The 13000-nt window shown below is 40.1% G+C and overlaps 1 protein-coding gene across 2 annotated transcripts; it reads right to left on the bottom strand.

Annotated features, from left to right (window-relative positions):
* Positions 1 to 799: 799 nt before the first annotated feature.
* On the bottom strand, positions 800 to 12789 carry LOC107093106 (Smith-Magenis syndrome chromosomal region candidate gene 8 protein homolog). 2 transcript variants are annotated; one of them, XM_015387934.1, is made up of 4 exons: positions 12555 to 12789; positions 11775 to 12466; positions 6553 to 8298; positions 800 to 2353 (listed from the first exon to the last, which is right to left on the bottom strand). In XM_015387934.1, the coding sequence occupies exons 1-4, from the start codon at positions 12555 to 12557 to the stop codon at positions 1891 to 1893; spliced, it is 2904 nt and encodes a 967-aa protein (XP_015243420.1). In that variant the 5' UTR covers positions 12558 to 12789; the 3' UTR covers positions 800 to 1890. The 2 variants fall into 2 exon arrangements, with proteins under 2 accessions (XP_015243420.1, XP_015243422.1); XM_015387936.1 differs by having other exon boundaries at positions 11775 to 12789.
* Positions 12790 to 13000: the final 211 nt, after the last annotated feature.

Here is a 13000-nt window from a genome sequence, read left to right as displayed (position 1 = left end):
TTAATTTTGATGCTTGTGAGAGGATTGACTGACAGCTATTGACCATGAAAAAAAAACTGTCAGAGTGCTCCCCCTTTGAATAATAATGGAAAGTAGAGTGGAAGATAAAACTCTGGTTTAAAATATGCACAAAAGCAACAGAGCAAACCTTTAGCTTAAAGGCATAGAGGAGGATTCTTATGAATTTATGAAAACACCATATCTTTCCAATAAAAAAAAAAAAATGCACATGCACAACCCTGTACTCGATCCCGAGAGGGAGTGCCTATTAAATGCATGCGAGAGCGTGCACAAGCCCATTTCTCCTTGTGCACGCTCTATTTAAAAGTTGCTGTTTGCATCGCTCATACAAGCTTACTTTCCAAAAGAAGATTTGCAATTTTTCCACCATGTCAGACTCATGGCAGTAAATGAAAATGGGGACGAGCACATTGGATGGCTTTACGTACACATATCACCAGAATGATTGACAATTAGGAGGATCCCTTAGTCTGATGATCCACCCGGGAAAAGAACATCTTCCACTATACCTTTAAGGGGATCGTGAAGTTAGTTTCCATGAATGATGTTTGATTTTTTTTTTTTTTAATCAAATTCCAAAAGAAATCAGAACACAAGCTCCACAGACTGATGATGTTGGAAGGCAATTTGCTGCTATGGTCCAGATTCTTATCAAATCCACAGGAGGCAACACTGCATCCATGCACATAATTACTTTAAAAAAAATATTTGTTTTGCTTATATTTTATAAAACAGTAAAATTTTCATCAAAATCATCAAATTAACAAACAAAAGCTTGAAATGCATCAGTTTTACCCTTTGACATATATAAAACATAAAAAATATAGTTAATATATTCTAATTTAATTTATGGGAAGAGATTTAGTTATTCCTTTGTTTTCTTTAAAGAGTTATATCTGTCAGACAAGAAAATATAAAAAAAAGGGAAAAAAAACAGCATTACTGAGCTCAGGGAAAAGGAAAAATACGTAGCAAGCATTAAAAGCTCAATCTGTGCATCTGTGTTTAATAAATAAAGGTTAGGCAGGCATCCGAAGTGAAACTTAGGCTTCTGTTGGCACGAGAAATAAAAGTGTATTCTTAAAATCTTATTGTAACAAACCTGAAGCGTTATCAACACGGTGATCACCCTGACACAAGACTCTCATGCAGACAAACACGTCACTCTCACACAACTTTAAGACAACAGTGAAATTCATTAAACATTTTTAGATTAAATAGATTTAAAACTCTTCCTGACTGTTAAATATACCAAAAAAAAAAAAAAAATGCATCTCTGGTTCCAACTGTTTAATAGACAACATCATTCTTCTCAGGATCCGGTTCTCATCCAAACTGAGGCTAAACATAATTAAAAAAAAAATGGTTTAAACAAGTTAAATGTCCTTACTAACAATCCCCAAATTATGTTACTGTCTGGAACAGAAAGGACACTTGTCCTTTTTATACACGGACATGGGTCGCAAAAGCTAAAATTGTCAACAAGATGAGAAAAAAAAAAAGGGACAGATGGAATTAGTTTCCAAAGAGAACCGCTGCTTTGAAAAGCTGCGACGTGCTTATGTCCCAAAACAGAGAACAGAAAACCTTGCGGTGCTGAAAAACAGGTTTTTTGCAAGGATATAAAAGCTGAACCCCGGACCAGAAGCCCGGTATGCTACAGCAGGCGAGTGTTTTGTTTCTGTCTCATTTACATGGTGGTGGTGCTCGGATATGAAGGTGTCCAGAAGAGGACACCGCGGAGACAGTCAGCACTTATTGGCTGTTTGTTTTTTTGTTTTTCCCTGCAAAGAGAGGAAGGTGTGAGATTAGAGAGAAGCACAGTGAGGCAGACGGAGAATATCTTATGGTCCAAATGAACCCCAAGCATCAGATTTTGTATAAAATGCTGGTGATGTAGTTGAAACTGAAATAAGGTACAGCTGCACAACAGCTGATGTTAGCGGGCTGCAGGTAGCGCTGAGTGATGAGCCGGCTGAGGTAGAGCAGGACGTGGCTGTCCTCCTCGTCCAGCCCCAGCTGCTCCTGCAGGAAGCACCGCCGTCTGAACTCCACGGCCTCGGGTCCCTCCGTGGGGCTGACGGGCAGGTGGAGGTGGTGGGTGAAGGTGAGCAGGAAAGCCTGGGCTGCCAGGCGACAGAGCGTGCTCTGCAGGTGGAGGAAGAAGGTGGAGCCGTGGCGGATGTAGGTGCGGTGGTCGGCCATGGTGGCGAGGAGCTGGCCGCGGTACTGAGGGCAGCGCAGGGTCTTCATGTCGGCGTCCAGGATGGAGATGTAGCGGCTGTATCGGGACAGGGAGTAGAAGGTGCTGGAGCCAGCTGGAGATGCAACTCTGTGGGAGAAGAAGAAGAAGACAATAACATCTGGAAGAGATGTTGATGATTATTCTATTCAGGAAGAATTTATAACCCTGAAATAAATCTGGATTAAATATTCTTTTCCAATTTCCTTTTTCAGATCCCTTTTCTAGCCATAAACATCGCCATGATAGGAGTTATTCATTTTATTTATTAATAGTGACAGCAAAATTGTTGTAATGGTTACATTTCTGAGCAGACTTTTAATCCTCTGATCTTTACCTGGGTTGCTCTCTATGGAGATCAAGATAATCTCTGAAAATGGATTTCTAATCATACAATTAGAAATCCCTTTACTTTTCAAATGCACATTTTAAATTCAATTCAGTTCAGTTTATTTATATGGCGCCAATTCACAATAAATTGCAATTCATCAGATCATCCAGTCAGATTCTGATTCAAAATTTTCAACTAAGGAAACCAAGTGGATTGCATCGACACATTGACTTGAAGGCAATCCCTCACACAAAGGATGCCTGTAGCGATAGTGGAGAGGAAAAACTCTGTTTTAACAGTAAGAAACCTGAGGTAAACTAAAACAAATTATTAAAGAGGAATGGTAAATTGTATTTATTAATCCATTATTAAATACTACAATTTAAAAATATATTTTCAAATCCCATCTCTAAACCGAAAACGCTACAATTCATGAATCGGATTATGAATACCTTACCTAATCCACATTTAAAGAGGTAAATCCTATTATATTTCTATTTAATTTTTCACCTTTTATTGGAAATCATTTTTTGCAGTTATAGTCTCTTTTTACTTTACCTTTTTTTTTACCCTTATGCTCCCTGAGAACACTGCATAGCAGTTAAACCAATCACAGTTGCTCCTCAGATGTAACCAGCTCTCTCATTGATTAGACTCCCACACCTGGATTACAAAATAACCAATGAGGGAGCTGGTCTCATCTGAAGGAGCAACTGTTATTGGCTTAACTGGTCTTCAGTGTGCTCAGGACCAGACGGGTCATGGAAAAGGTAAACGGTGATGTGACTGCAAAAAGGATTTGAAATGGAATAAAGTTAAAACCATTAAAACTGGTTTTATAACTAACAGAGGCTAATATTTAGCTTAGTGCAGCTTTTACCCAATAATAAGGTTTATATTTCCCCTCTATGGATACATTTAAATGTCTAACTTTTGATTCTTTATATAAAAAAACACTAAAGCCCAAAACATAATGACATCAAGGCCCACATTAAGCTTAAAGTTTACTGTAAAATTCTCATAAAAACATCTCCTGAACAGGCTATTCATTTCCAGTAATTCAGAGTTTGTTGTCGACAATATATTTCTTCAGATTCTCCTCTCAGCTGCATAAATAGTTTGCATGTTAGATCACATGGGAAATATATTTATAAGGAATTATATTAGCATGCAGATGTTTAATGTAAAGGATGGGAGAAGCATATTTTCAATTTACCAGACATTTGTATCTTTAATGTTATTAGGTCATTTAAAGTTAATTAAAACAAGAAAATATTTTTTAAAAAGGTGACTAAAAAAGAACAAAAAAAACTTTAAATTGTTAGAAGCAGTGCTGATTAGATTTCTTAGTAGGGGTGGGCATTTATCGTATCATTTATCGTTATGGTAAAACATGTTTGCCCGTGTAAAAGGAATTTTGATTTAACCTCTATATGAAGAATTTCTATAATAGAATTTTTTTTTAATCCCCTAATAAATGTATTAATTGTTTAAATACTTCTTTGTATTTTTTGTTTTCCATTGTGGGATTGACAGAATTGAAAAATATAATTAAATGTGGTCACTGTTGGATGTTCAGTGACAGAAATCAGACTCCTTTATGTAACTGGTGTCCTGAAGAAGGCCATTTTAAATCTGTATAGTTATCAGCAGCAGTATGAGTGCAGCTATGATTGCTTTGGTATGCAGCTATGCAGTTACCTGAGAAAGACTGAAGAAGCGATGAGAATTTTTCCATCATTACTTTTGTCCTTATCACGATTTTTGCTAAATGGAAATTCAAGCAATAGCGATGCAAAGATGTTCAAATCTATAGTGGATAACCTTCTCCTGTCTTAACCTGTTGACAAGTCAAGGTTCTGTTTACAGAAGCTGAGCAGAAAAGAAAAGCTCATGCACCGATGTGGATGAGAAGCTGCAGGGTTGTCAGAGTGAGTCATGCTCACTGAGTCAGAGCAGATGAGTAACTGTGGAGCGAGGTGTGACTGGAGCTACAAACGCCATGAGATCGTCAGATTTCTGTTTAACACGTTTGCAGGAACTTTGCAAAGAACTCCAAAATCTTTGAGTCAAGTTTGACGTTTGTTTTTCTGCAGCTTTCTTCCAGAATGACCTATGATACCTTTCGGACATTTAGACACGACCGAAAACAGCTACATATTTGTATGCATTAAATGGGTCAAAACAAAGTTTTGCATAATAGTGTAAAACAGCTCAGGCTCAGTCGGAAAGACTCAAATTGGACTTAGACTAGGCCGTTCTAAACATATGCATTTACTTTATTCTGTTTTTCATGCTTCTCTGCTCCAGTACACCTTAATGGAATCACTGCATTATTTCTTTATCTTTTTTTTACCCATGTATTTAAATCAGGTACGTAAGGGAAATACCTAAAACCAGCAGGACAGACAGTTTTGAATACAGGTTTGAAGACTTCTCTTCCACGCTGTTAAATTACAGAGGTCTTTTGTTTACAAATGTGGTATTTGATGGTGAGAATATTGTGTTCAGGTGATGTACAGCATTAGTTTTGGACCATAAGTAGCATTTTGTATATCAAAATATTCTTCTATGTTTGCCCCTCTATGGCTTGAGCCAAACATGCATTCAAATGAGTAGCTACAAAAATGAAAAATGTTAAGGCAGTTATTTATTTTCAGAAATTAAACAACATGCTGTGGATCAGTGGGAGATTGCTCCTCCCAAAATGCAGGACCAACAGATTGCTGAACTCCTTTGTTCCTCATGACATCCAGCTGTACAACTCCTCACTTTGGGAAGAAGGAGGTGATGGGAAGAGGGTCAAGGGTCCCTACCCCCCCACACCCCCTTGGACATCTTATGCAAAACATTACATATTGTCACTCATGTGCAACATTCTTCTCTCTCACTGTGCAGTAACACTTTCCTTACTTTGCAGTTAATTTTATATAAAAAGAAAACATACCGGTATTCCAGGACATTACAACTTTTTGTTATGTTTTTTTGTACTATATACACTCTTTATATTTTGTCTGTTGTATTCTTGTATCTTTAATAGCGTCTTGCTTTTGTACTCTATATAAAGATACAGGAACCAGAATTTTCCTGAAGGAGTAATCCCAAGGCATAAATAAATAAAGTTGCTTTAAAGTTGCTTACATTACTTGCTTTTGCAAGGTATTTTAGAGTATTAACATGACTTTTTTTAATGGAATGACAAAAATTCTCTATGCACAAGGCCTGATCAAACCAGATTTACCAGTGCTGAGCTACTAGTTCTACTAGTTTTCCTGCTGTTAGATTCTGGCATCAGACATCTGGATCTCTGCAGCTCCCCAAGAGTAACCACCTCCAGTTCATGCTGTAGATACATACTTTTCAAATACCGGTATTTGGATTGAACAGTTCTCTGTTCCACGGTGTATCTGGAAGGTATTTGCCACTTTGTGCTTATTTAGAGAGGTTACAGCCTTATTCTAAAGGGTATCAGATCTATTACAATTTGGGGCTGTGATTCAGGTCAGGGAGATTTGCAAGTTAAGATTTTCAATTCATTCTCTGCAGGTGAAAAAAAAAAATTTATATATTGTTTTAATGCAGTATTGTGTGTAGAAATAAGGAGGAAATTAATTGAATATTTGGAATAAGGCGGTAATGTGTAGCGTTGCAAACACTTTCTGGAAGCACTGCACTATCAAAGCTTGGGATATTGTTTTACAACTTAAACCTGCTTCTTAATAACTTCCTCCCAGACCTTTCTGTTGGTTTCCATCACCTTTATAATGCAATTTTGCTCTAAAACACAATGCACTGGGTTGTTTAAAGGGTATCAGAGTGAAAGGGCTTTAATGCAGATGTTTTGTTAATAATGCTAAAAATAAATGAGTTTCAAGTTGAAATATGTTAAGTTTCTAGGTTTGTAAACATTTTACAAAGCGCTGTACGTCTGCTTTACAGTCTAAGATGAGAGGTTTACCTTTGCAGCCCGATAAGTTTCCACCTGTGAAGGTCGGTGAGGGTGAAGGGGCAGGACAGCCAGGGTTGAACCCTCTCTCCGGTCTTCCCAGGGTTGGGTACGAAGAGAGCTAGAGCAGACACGAGGCGGCGGACCCTCCCCTCGTCCGCCCCGAGCACCACAAGCGTCCTGCCGCTCAGCAGACACCACAATGCTTGCGTGGCAAATGAGTACTGCCGCACAAACCTTAAAGCCCCTTGACCAGCTTTTTTCCTCTGGCGGAGGGTCACCGACGCTCCGTAGCCGAGCGGCGAGGCGGCCCGGTCAGAGCCGGTGGAAGCACTCATTGTACAGTCTGAACCATCATCCAAGGAGGTGCGTGAAACAGAATCGCCGAGGGGACCAACAGGAAGCTCCAGCCCTGCTGCTGGACCCTGTGAGCCGGAGGACCCCACTGTGTACTCATCCTGGATAGGCTGGAGGGCATGGGGCTCCTGGTTCACCACCAGAAACTGAGTGGGATTCGGGTTGGAGTTTGGACTCAGGCAAAGCACAGCATCAGAGTCAGTTGCCTGGTAAAGGAAACCGTCCTGAGCCATACAGCAGGCTGAGTCCATGGGAACCAGCAGGTCTGAGCGAGTTCCCGCCTCGCGCTCATCTCCGTCTCTTGCCTCTAGCTCAGACACAACCTCAAGCAAAGATACGGGGGTCTGGTCCTGACCAGAGTCACAGTCATCCTCCCCAGCAGTGGTCTCCATGTCCTCACTACTACTCTCCCTCTCAGGGTAAGTGTTTTGGTCGGGTTCTGGTGTCAGATCAGAGTCCGGATCAGGACCTTCTGTATTAACACTCGCCAGGCTCTCCTGTTTCTCTGCGTGATCTGTTAAACTCTTGTCGCTACTGAAGCTTTTGGTCCCTTCTGAGCTCTCCTGTGTCTCAAAGGTCTGGTCCGATGGAGAGGATTCCAGATGGCTTCCCAGAAGTCCAAGCTCCTGGGTAGTGGTGGTTTCACACGCCGTGTCTTGTGGACCTTGAGGGTTCAAACCATCAAGTTCAAGATCCTCTGAGCCCAGGGTAATATGGGGTGGGTTTAAGTGCATGTAGTTGTCTATGGCATGATTCACAGCACAGAACGGTCTTAGTGTCTCGGCTTCATCCTCAATATTATCGTTGAGGTCTTCCTCAAACAGGAAGTTGACGATGTTCAGCTTCCTGCGCAGTGTCTTGTCCAGGCGACGGGTGTAGAGGTAACACAGGTCGCCGCGGAAACTCCTCTCTGTCTCTTTCAGAAGCTCCACAGTGGCCTCATAGAAGGTCTCCTCACACAGTTCTTGCAAGGTCTTGAGGCGTTTGTCAAAACACTTGGCAGACTTTGCTTTGATGAGCTGCGGCGTGTACGATGGCCTGCGTTTAATCACCTCATCGTCCAATTCATCCGCCCCTTCTTCCCCTCGGCCATCAACAGACAGACCTCGCCCGCTTCCCCTGTAACTGAGGGGATTAGCTAGCTTGGCATATTTGTCCAACAGCTCCTCACACTCCCTCAAACACTCGCTCATACACTTCTGGCACGAGACGGCATGCGGATCCCGGCGTGGGCGGCGATGGTAGGCGCTGATCTGCTTCAGCAGGTCCCTGTGTTCGTAAATGCTCTTCTCTACGTTGGCGAGCTCATTGGCCTTCTCCACAGTGTGGGCGGAGTAAACGCACTGTGGCCCCGCCTCTCTCTGCAGGCCCTCCTCCCGCTGCAGCACAGAGTGGGTGTACCTGAGCACAACAACACAGATTCAGAGAGACGTCTAATTCAGCTGCTCTCAAAGTATCCTTTGTTGTTTTTTTTTTTTTTTTTCAGGAACTAAATACTTTAAATCATCATAAACATCAAAGAAATTCAGAGGTTTTAGCAAGATTGAACCCATCTACTTAAATCACAAAAATATTCTGTGCAATTAAGATTCATCGAAGATCTGTCAAAGGTACCAAAACCTGCTTAATAACCGAGGTGTTAGTGTGCGTAATCCCTAATCTGAAGCCCATTACACATCCTGGTTTAAATGATCCTTTTTTATAAATCTTATGTGAAATCCTATTTTTCTAATGAACCCAATTTAAAGCCTGGTATATTTTACTCTATAGGTAATGAAATGAGTCTTGAAGAACCACCCAGCTGAAAACCTTTTGTTTACTTCGCTGCTAAACTGCATAAGTAGATGTTTTTTAGTGCCGTCTATATCTCCCGGGCCTTATTTTGAAAATGTATTGCACGTGAGTTGAAATCATGCCTAAAAAACACAAAAACATCCCACAGAGGTTCAAATTTGTAACTGCATCTGATATTTTAGTGCTTCTCGGTCAAGATAATTGAATTCAAATCAGACTGAAAAGGTCTGCATCATCTGTCCAGTCTAGTATAATGATTTCACATTAGTTTTGCGTTTCTTACTTAACCTTAAAGTTATTTAAAAAAAAAAAAAAAAACAATTTTGACGAGAGAAACTATTTAATTATAGGAAACGCATTGAAACTGGACGTAAAGGAGAATGCCTTGTATTTCTAGTCTAAAATAATGATTTGGTGCTAAGTTTGTGTCACAACGGTTATGTATGAAAGTTAATAATTTTTTGTTAAAAAAAGAGAGTTCTGTTCTAATTAGGGACGCACCGATCCACTTTTTTCACCTCCGATACGATACCGATATTTGAAGTTTAATGTTGGCCGATACCGATCTGATACGGATACCAAAAACAGCACTGAATTATCACCTAGTAAATGTTTTTGTGCATATGATGTGCATATGATTTAATTTCCCTGTTCTTAAAAAAAAATAGGAAACAACCCGAATATAAACGCTATGACTCATTTATTTAAAAACTGTGCACAAAATCTTAAACCAAAAGTTCTCTGACTTGGTCAACATGTAAAGAAAAGTGTCATTAAAATTATCAAGTACCATCTGATTTTTTTGGCCTGTACACCATTACATGCTAGCTCCATCATAAATAATATGGCCGCATTGTGTTGTTGCGCTGCCGCATGATGGCAGAGCATAGCATAGAGTTAGAACAAATAGATCGGCCCGTATATCGAGTCAATTGTCACCGATATCGACCTAGTTTTTTTTCTTTATATCCGAACCGATACAGATAAAAATATCGGATCGGTGCATTCCTAGTTCAAATATATATTGAAGGTCCCCATGAGATCCACTATGTGGACCCAGTCAAATGTATTATCTAAGCCAGCAGCTAAAACAAGGAATCGTTATGGCTGCTGGCATTCTCTGACATTTCTTCTGTCTCCAGTGAAGACGGTTGATAGAAATCCACTGCATCACAAAACTACCATCAGTGTGGTTCTTCTACTCTCCATGTTTGTGTTGCTGTAGGTGCCAATGTGCTTTTACTGTTAGATATTTAGCTTGACATCTGACACTTGGTTGGTGGACTCAATTCAAGCCCAATACACAGAGCCCGTGACCCCTCCAGCACCACTCTCCTTATGTGCTGATATCCTACATTTGGGTAATTATAATCAAACTGGAACACTTTGGTTTCACTCAGCAGATTTTGGGGGTTTGTTTAAAACTAAATGTAAAGCAATACTCTTTAAAAAAAAAGAGGGACTTTCTCCAATCTTTCCAAACAAGCCTCATTTAATCAAACTTATCTTTCTGTTAGGGGGTTTACTATATCAGCAGATAATCTGACTCCTCAGAGGCCGTCTATAAAGAAAATATAAGGAGTTTGTCTCTTACCTGCAGGCTTATGAGGTTAGGAGTTGTATTAGATAAAATTTGCTTATCATAGTTACTCATTGTTTGTTTTGGGGTTTTTTTTCAACCTTTCCTTTGATCATATTGACCTCTGACCCAGGAATGTTTTAAACAGGAGAATAACCTTTCTGAATCAATAATGAAGAACTCCATTGTCTGTAATCTACCTTCTCTTTCTTGTTAACATAAAGTAGGCCACCTCTTCAGTTCTGTAATATGGCATTATTCTTGTTATATTAAAAATTGCTGTAGTGCTGTAGTGTTACGACTTTAATTGAGTAATATTCTTTTTTTTTCATAGATCTAATGATTTTCTTTCAATAACAAAAAAAACACATCTCTTAGTATGGCCTAAATTCTCTGTTGTAGGATGTAAATTGAATCCATCTTTCATCAATGAAAAAAATAAAATCAAAATCAACAAGTCCAATCAAAACGGAGCCAAGCTAGCAACAGATCCTCAGCAGAGCAGGGTGAGTTTATGGTGAAGTTTTTGTAGCTGAATGTGCAGAGAAGTGCGTTTTAGGTTTGAAAATAAGAAATAAACATAAAATGTAAAACTGTTTTTAATCAGCGTTGTTTAAAGATTGTTACGGGGTTTAATGACCAATTATGATTAAATCTAATAATCATTTAGATTGAAGATTGAATTTAAATTCTGCTACTTGCAAATTTCAGGAAATATTTGACTCTAGGAAGCATTAAGCAGGAAGTTTAGACGTGTTTGTCACCATTTTCTGCATTCACCAAATACTAGGGCTGAAACAATCGGATTAATCCTGATTAATTGATTTTTGAAATCAATCAACTAATTTAGTTATTGATTCATTGTTAACTGGAGTATTGAGACTGTAGAACATGCCTATAGCTGACAGAGCAACCTACTTAGAGTAGTAATTATACCAATATTGTAAAAAAATACATAAATATTTTTGCACCTAAGATTAAAAAACTTTTTCATCTGTCTATATGCTCTATCCAGAACTGCTCAAGCAGAATAGTTTGTTTCGCTTGTTTAAATTTTGTAAAACGTCTTCAAAAATCTTAGTCTATTCGATTATTATTCGATAAATCGAAAAAAAAAATCAAATTGCAAAGTAATCGTTAGTTGCAGCCCGAATAAATACATTTAAAACACCTAAAGAGTGAAGGATACATAATTAAGCAGATATGGTGGCATTGTTTTGAATTTCCAGGTTGGTATTCATTTAAAAAAACTGAAAATTGTAAAAACAAATATAGAATTTTAGGTTAGAAAAGTTGCAGATGGGGGTTCCAGATGGAAGATATCATTACTGCAAAGAGGTGGCAGAGATGACCTTCCCTTATCTCACAGAGATGACTTATAATGACCCTCACCACACCACTAACTGATCTGGACCTCTGACCTTATCTAGAACCAGATTTAGACCTTTGAAGATTGGCTTAAAGAAAGTTAGGAGCAGACAGTAGGTAAAATGTAGTCTCTTACTCCAGGTCCTGGAGCTTCCTCTGGAGTTCCTTGGCGAAGGCTCTTCTGTTCCCAGCCTTCAGACACTCAGAGGCCTGTGAAAAACGCAGAGACAGCTCCTGAAACTGGAGCATTATTTTCTTCTCATCTGCCGCTACATACGCCATGCAGAAGGGCCGCACAAAGCCCCTGGCCTCCAGGTCGTACAGCGTGAAGTGATGGACGTAGGCAAAAGCCCCCTCCTTTGAGTCCCCAAGAACAACCCTTGAGTCCTCCACAAAGCTGAGTCTGGGATATCCGCTGCCAGGCGGATGCCCCACGAAGGAGGCCTGGTAGTCCACCGACATGATCCGCAGGGAGAAGTAGTTGAGATCGAAGGTGCCGCAGACTTTCGGATCATCTGGGATGGTGAGGAGAGGCTGGGGGCCCACCTGCTCCGAGAACTCTGAGATGAGGATGAAGTCTTTGGTGAACTTGGCGTAGGAGGTTTTGGCCCAGGGGTTGGAGTCAGCCACAGGGTGGAGGGGTATGGAGAACTCCTCTGGGAGATCCAAAGGCTCTGGGACGGTCTGCCCATATTCATCCTCTTTAGTGAAAGCTACCACATCTGGAGAGCCTATCATAGTGTTGTTACTGAGAGAGACATGGGAAGCAGCAGAAGCACTAACAGTCATAGTAGAGCTGAGGGTCCATTCAGACTGGCCATGATCACACTGCAACAGGACATGGAACAAGGTGACCTAATCTAACCAAGGATCTGCATGAAAAAACACAGCAAATGATAAACTACATCAAAAATACCATTTAGAGCCTTGGTTGACAAAAGCAGTCACCAGGAATCAGAGCGTCCGAGCATCCAGCAGAGCCATCCTGATCCATGGCGTCTGTCCTCCTCTTCCTCACGCCTCCATGCGGGGCTGCGGTCCCTCTGCTCACCGGCGTCCGGTTCATGGCCCGGGCAGAGAATCAAACAACATCGTTTACGGTGAAAAACGTTACATCTGCTGCTCACATCCAGACACAGCCGCCATGATTACCCAACTGGACGCTGTCTGGTCACGTGACAGAAACTCCACCCATCGCGAGGGGTAAACCCCGCCCACACCGGAAAATGTTTTTTGTTTTTCACTATAAATACTACCATAGTAAATTAATATATATTTTATTTGTGTTTATAATTATATTTACGGTATATCTAAAATATTATATTAGGGATCATTTAAGCCTATTAATAATTTAAGCATAAT

This window comes from Cyprinodon variegatus, unplaced genomic scaffold (assembly GCF_000732505.1).
Source record: "Cyprinodon variegatus isolate N-32 unplaced genomic scaffold, C_variegatus-1.0 Scaffold407, whole genome shotgun sequence".
NCBI classification, from domain to species: domain Eukaryota; kingdom Metazoa; phylum Chordata; class Actinopteri; order Cyprinodontiformes; family Cyprinodontidae; genus Cyprinodon; species Cyprinodon variegatus.
Note: the sequence above shows the minus strand (reverse complement) of the source record. Positions and strands in the feature narration are given on the sequence as shown.

Bases quoted from the DNA above. Each gene is read 5' to 3' on its own strand.
- LOC107093106 (XM_015387934.1), bottom strand. The intron at 8,299-11,774 runs GTAAGAGACTAC...TGTTGTGCTCAG, and splicing joins AGGAAGCTCCAGGACCTGGA to GTACACCCACTCTGTGCTGC. The intron at 2,354-6,552 runs GTAAACCTCTCA...CTTCTCCCACAG, and splicing joins AAACTTATCGGGCTGCAAAG to AGTTGCATCTCCAGCTGGCT.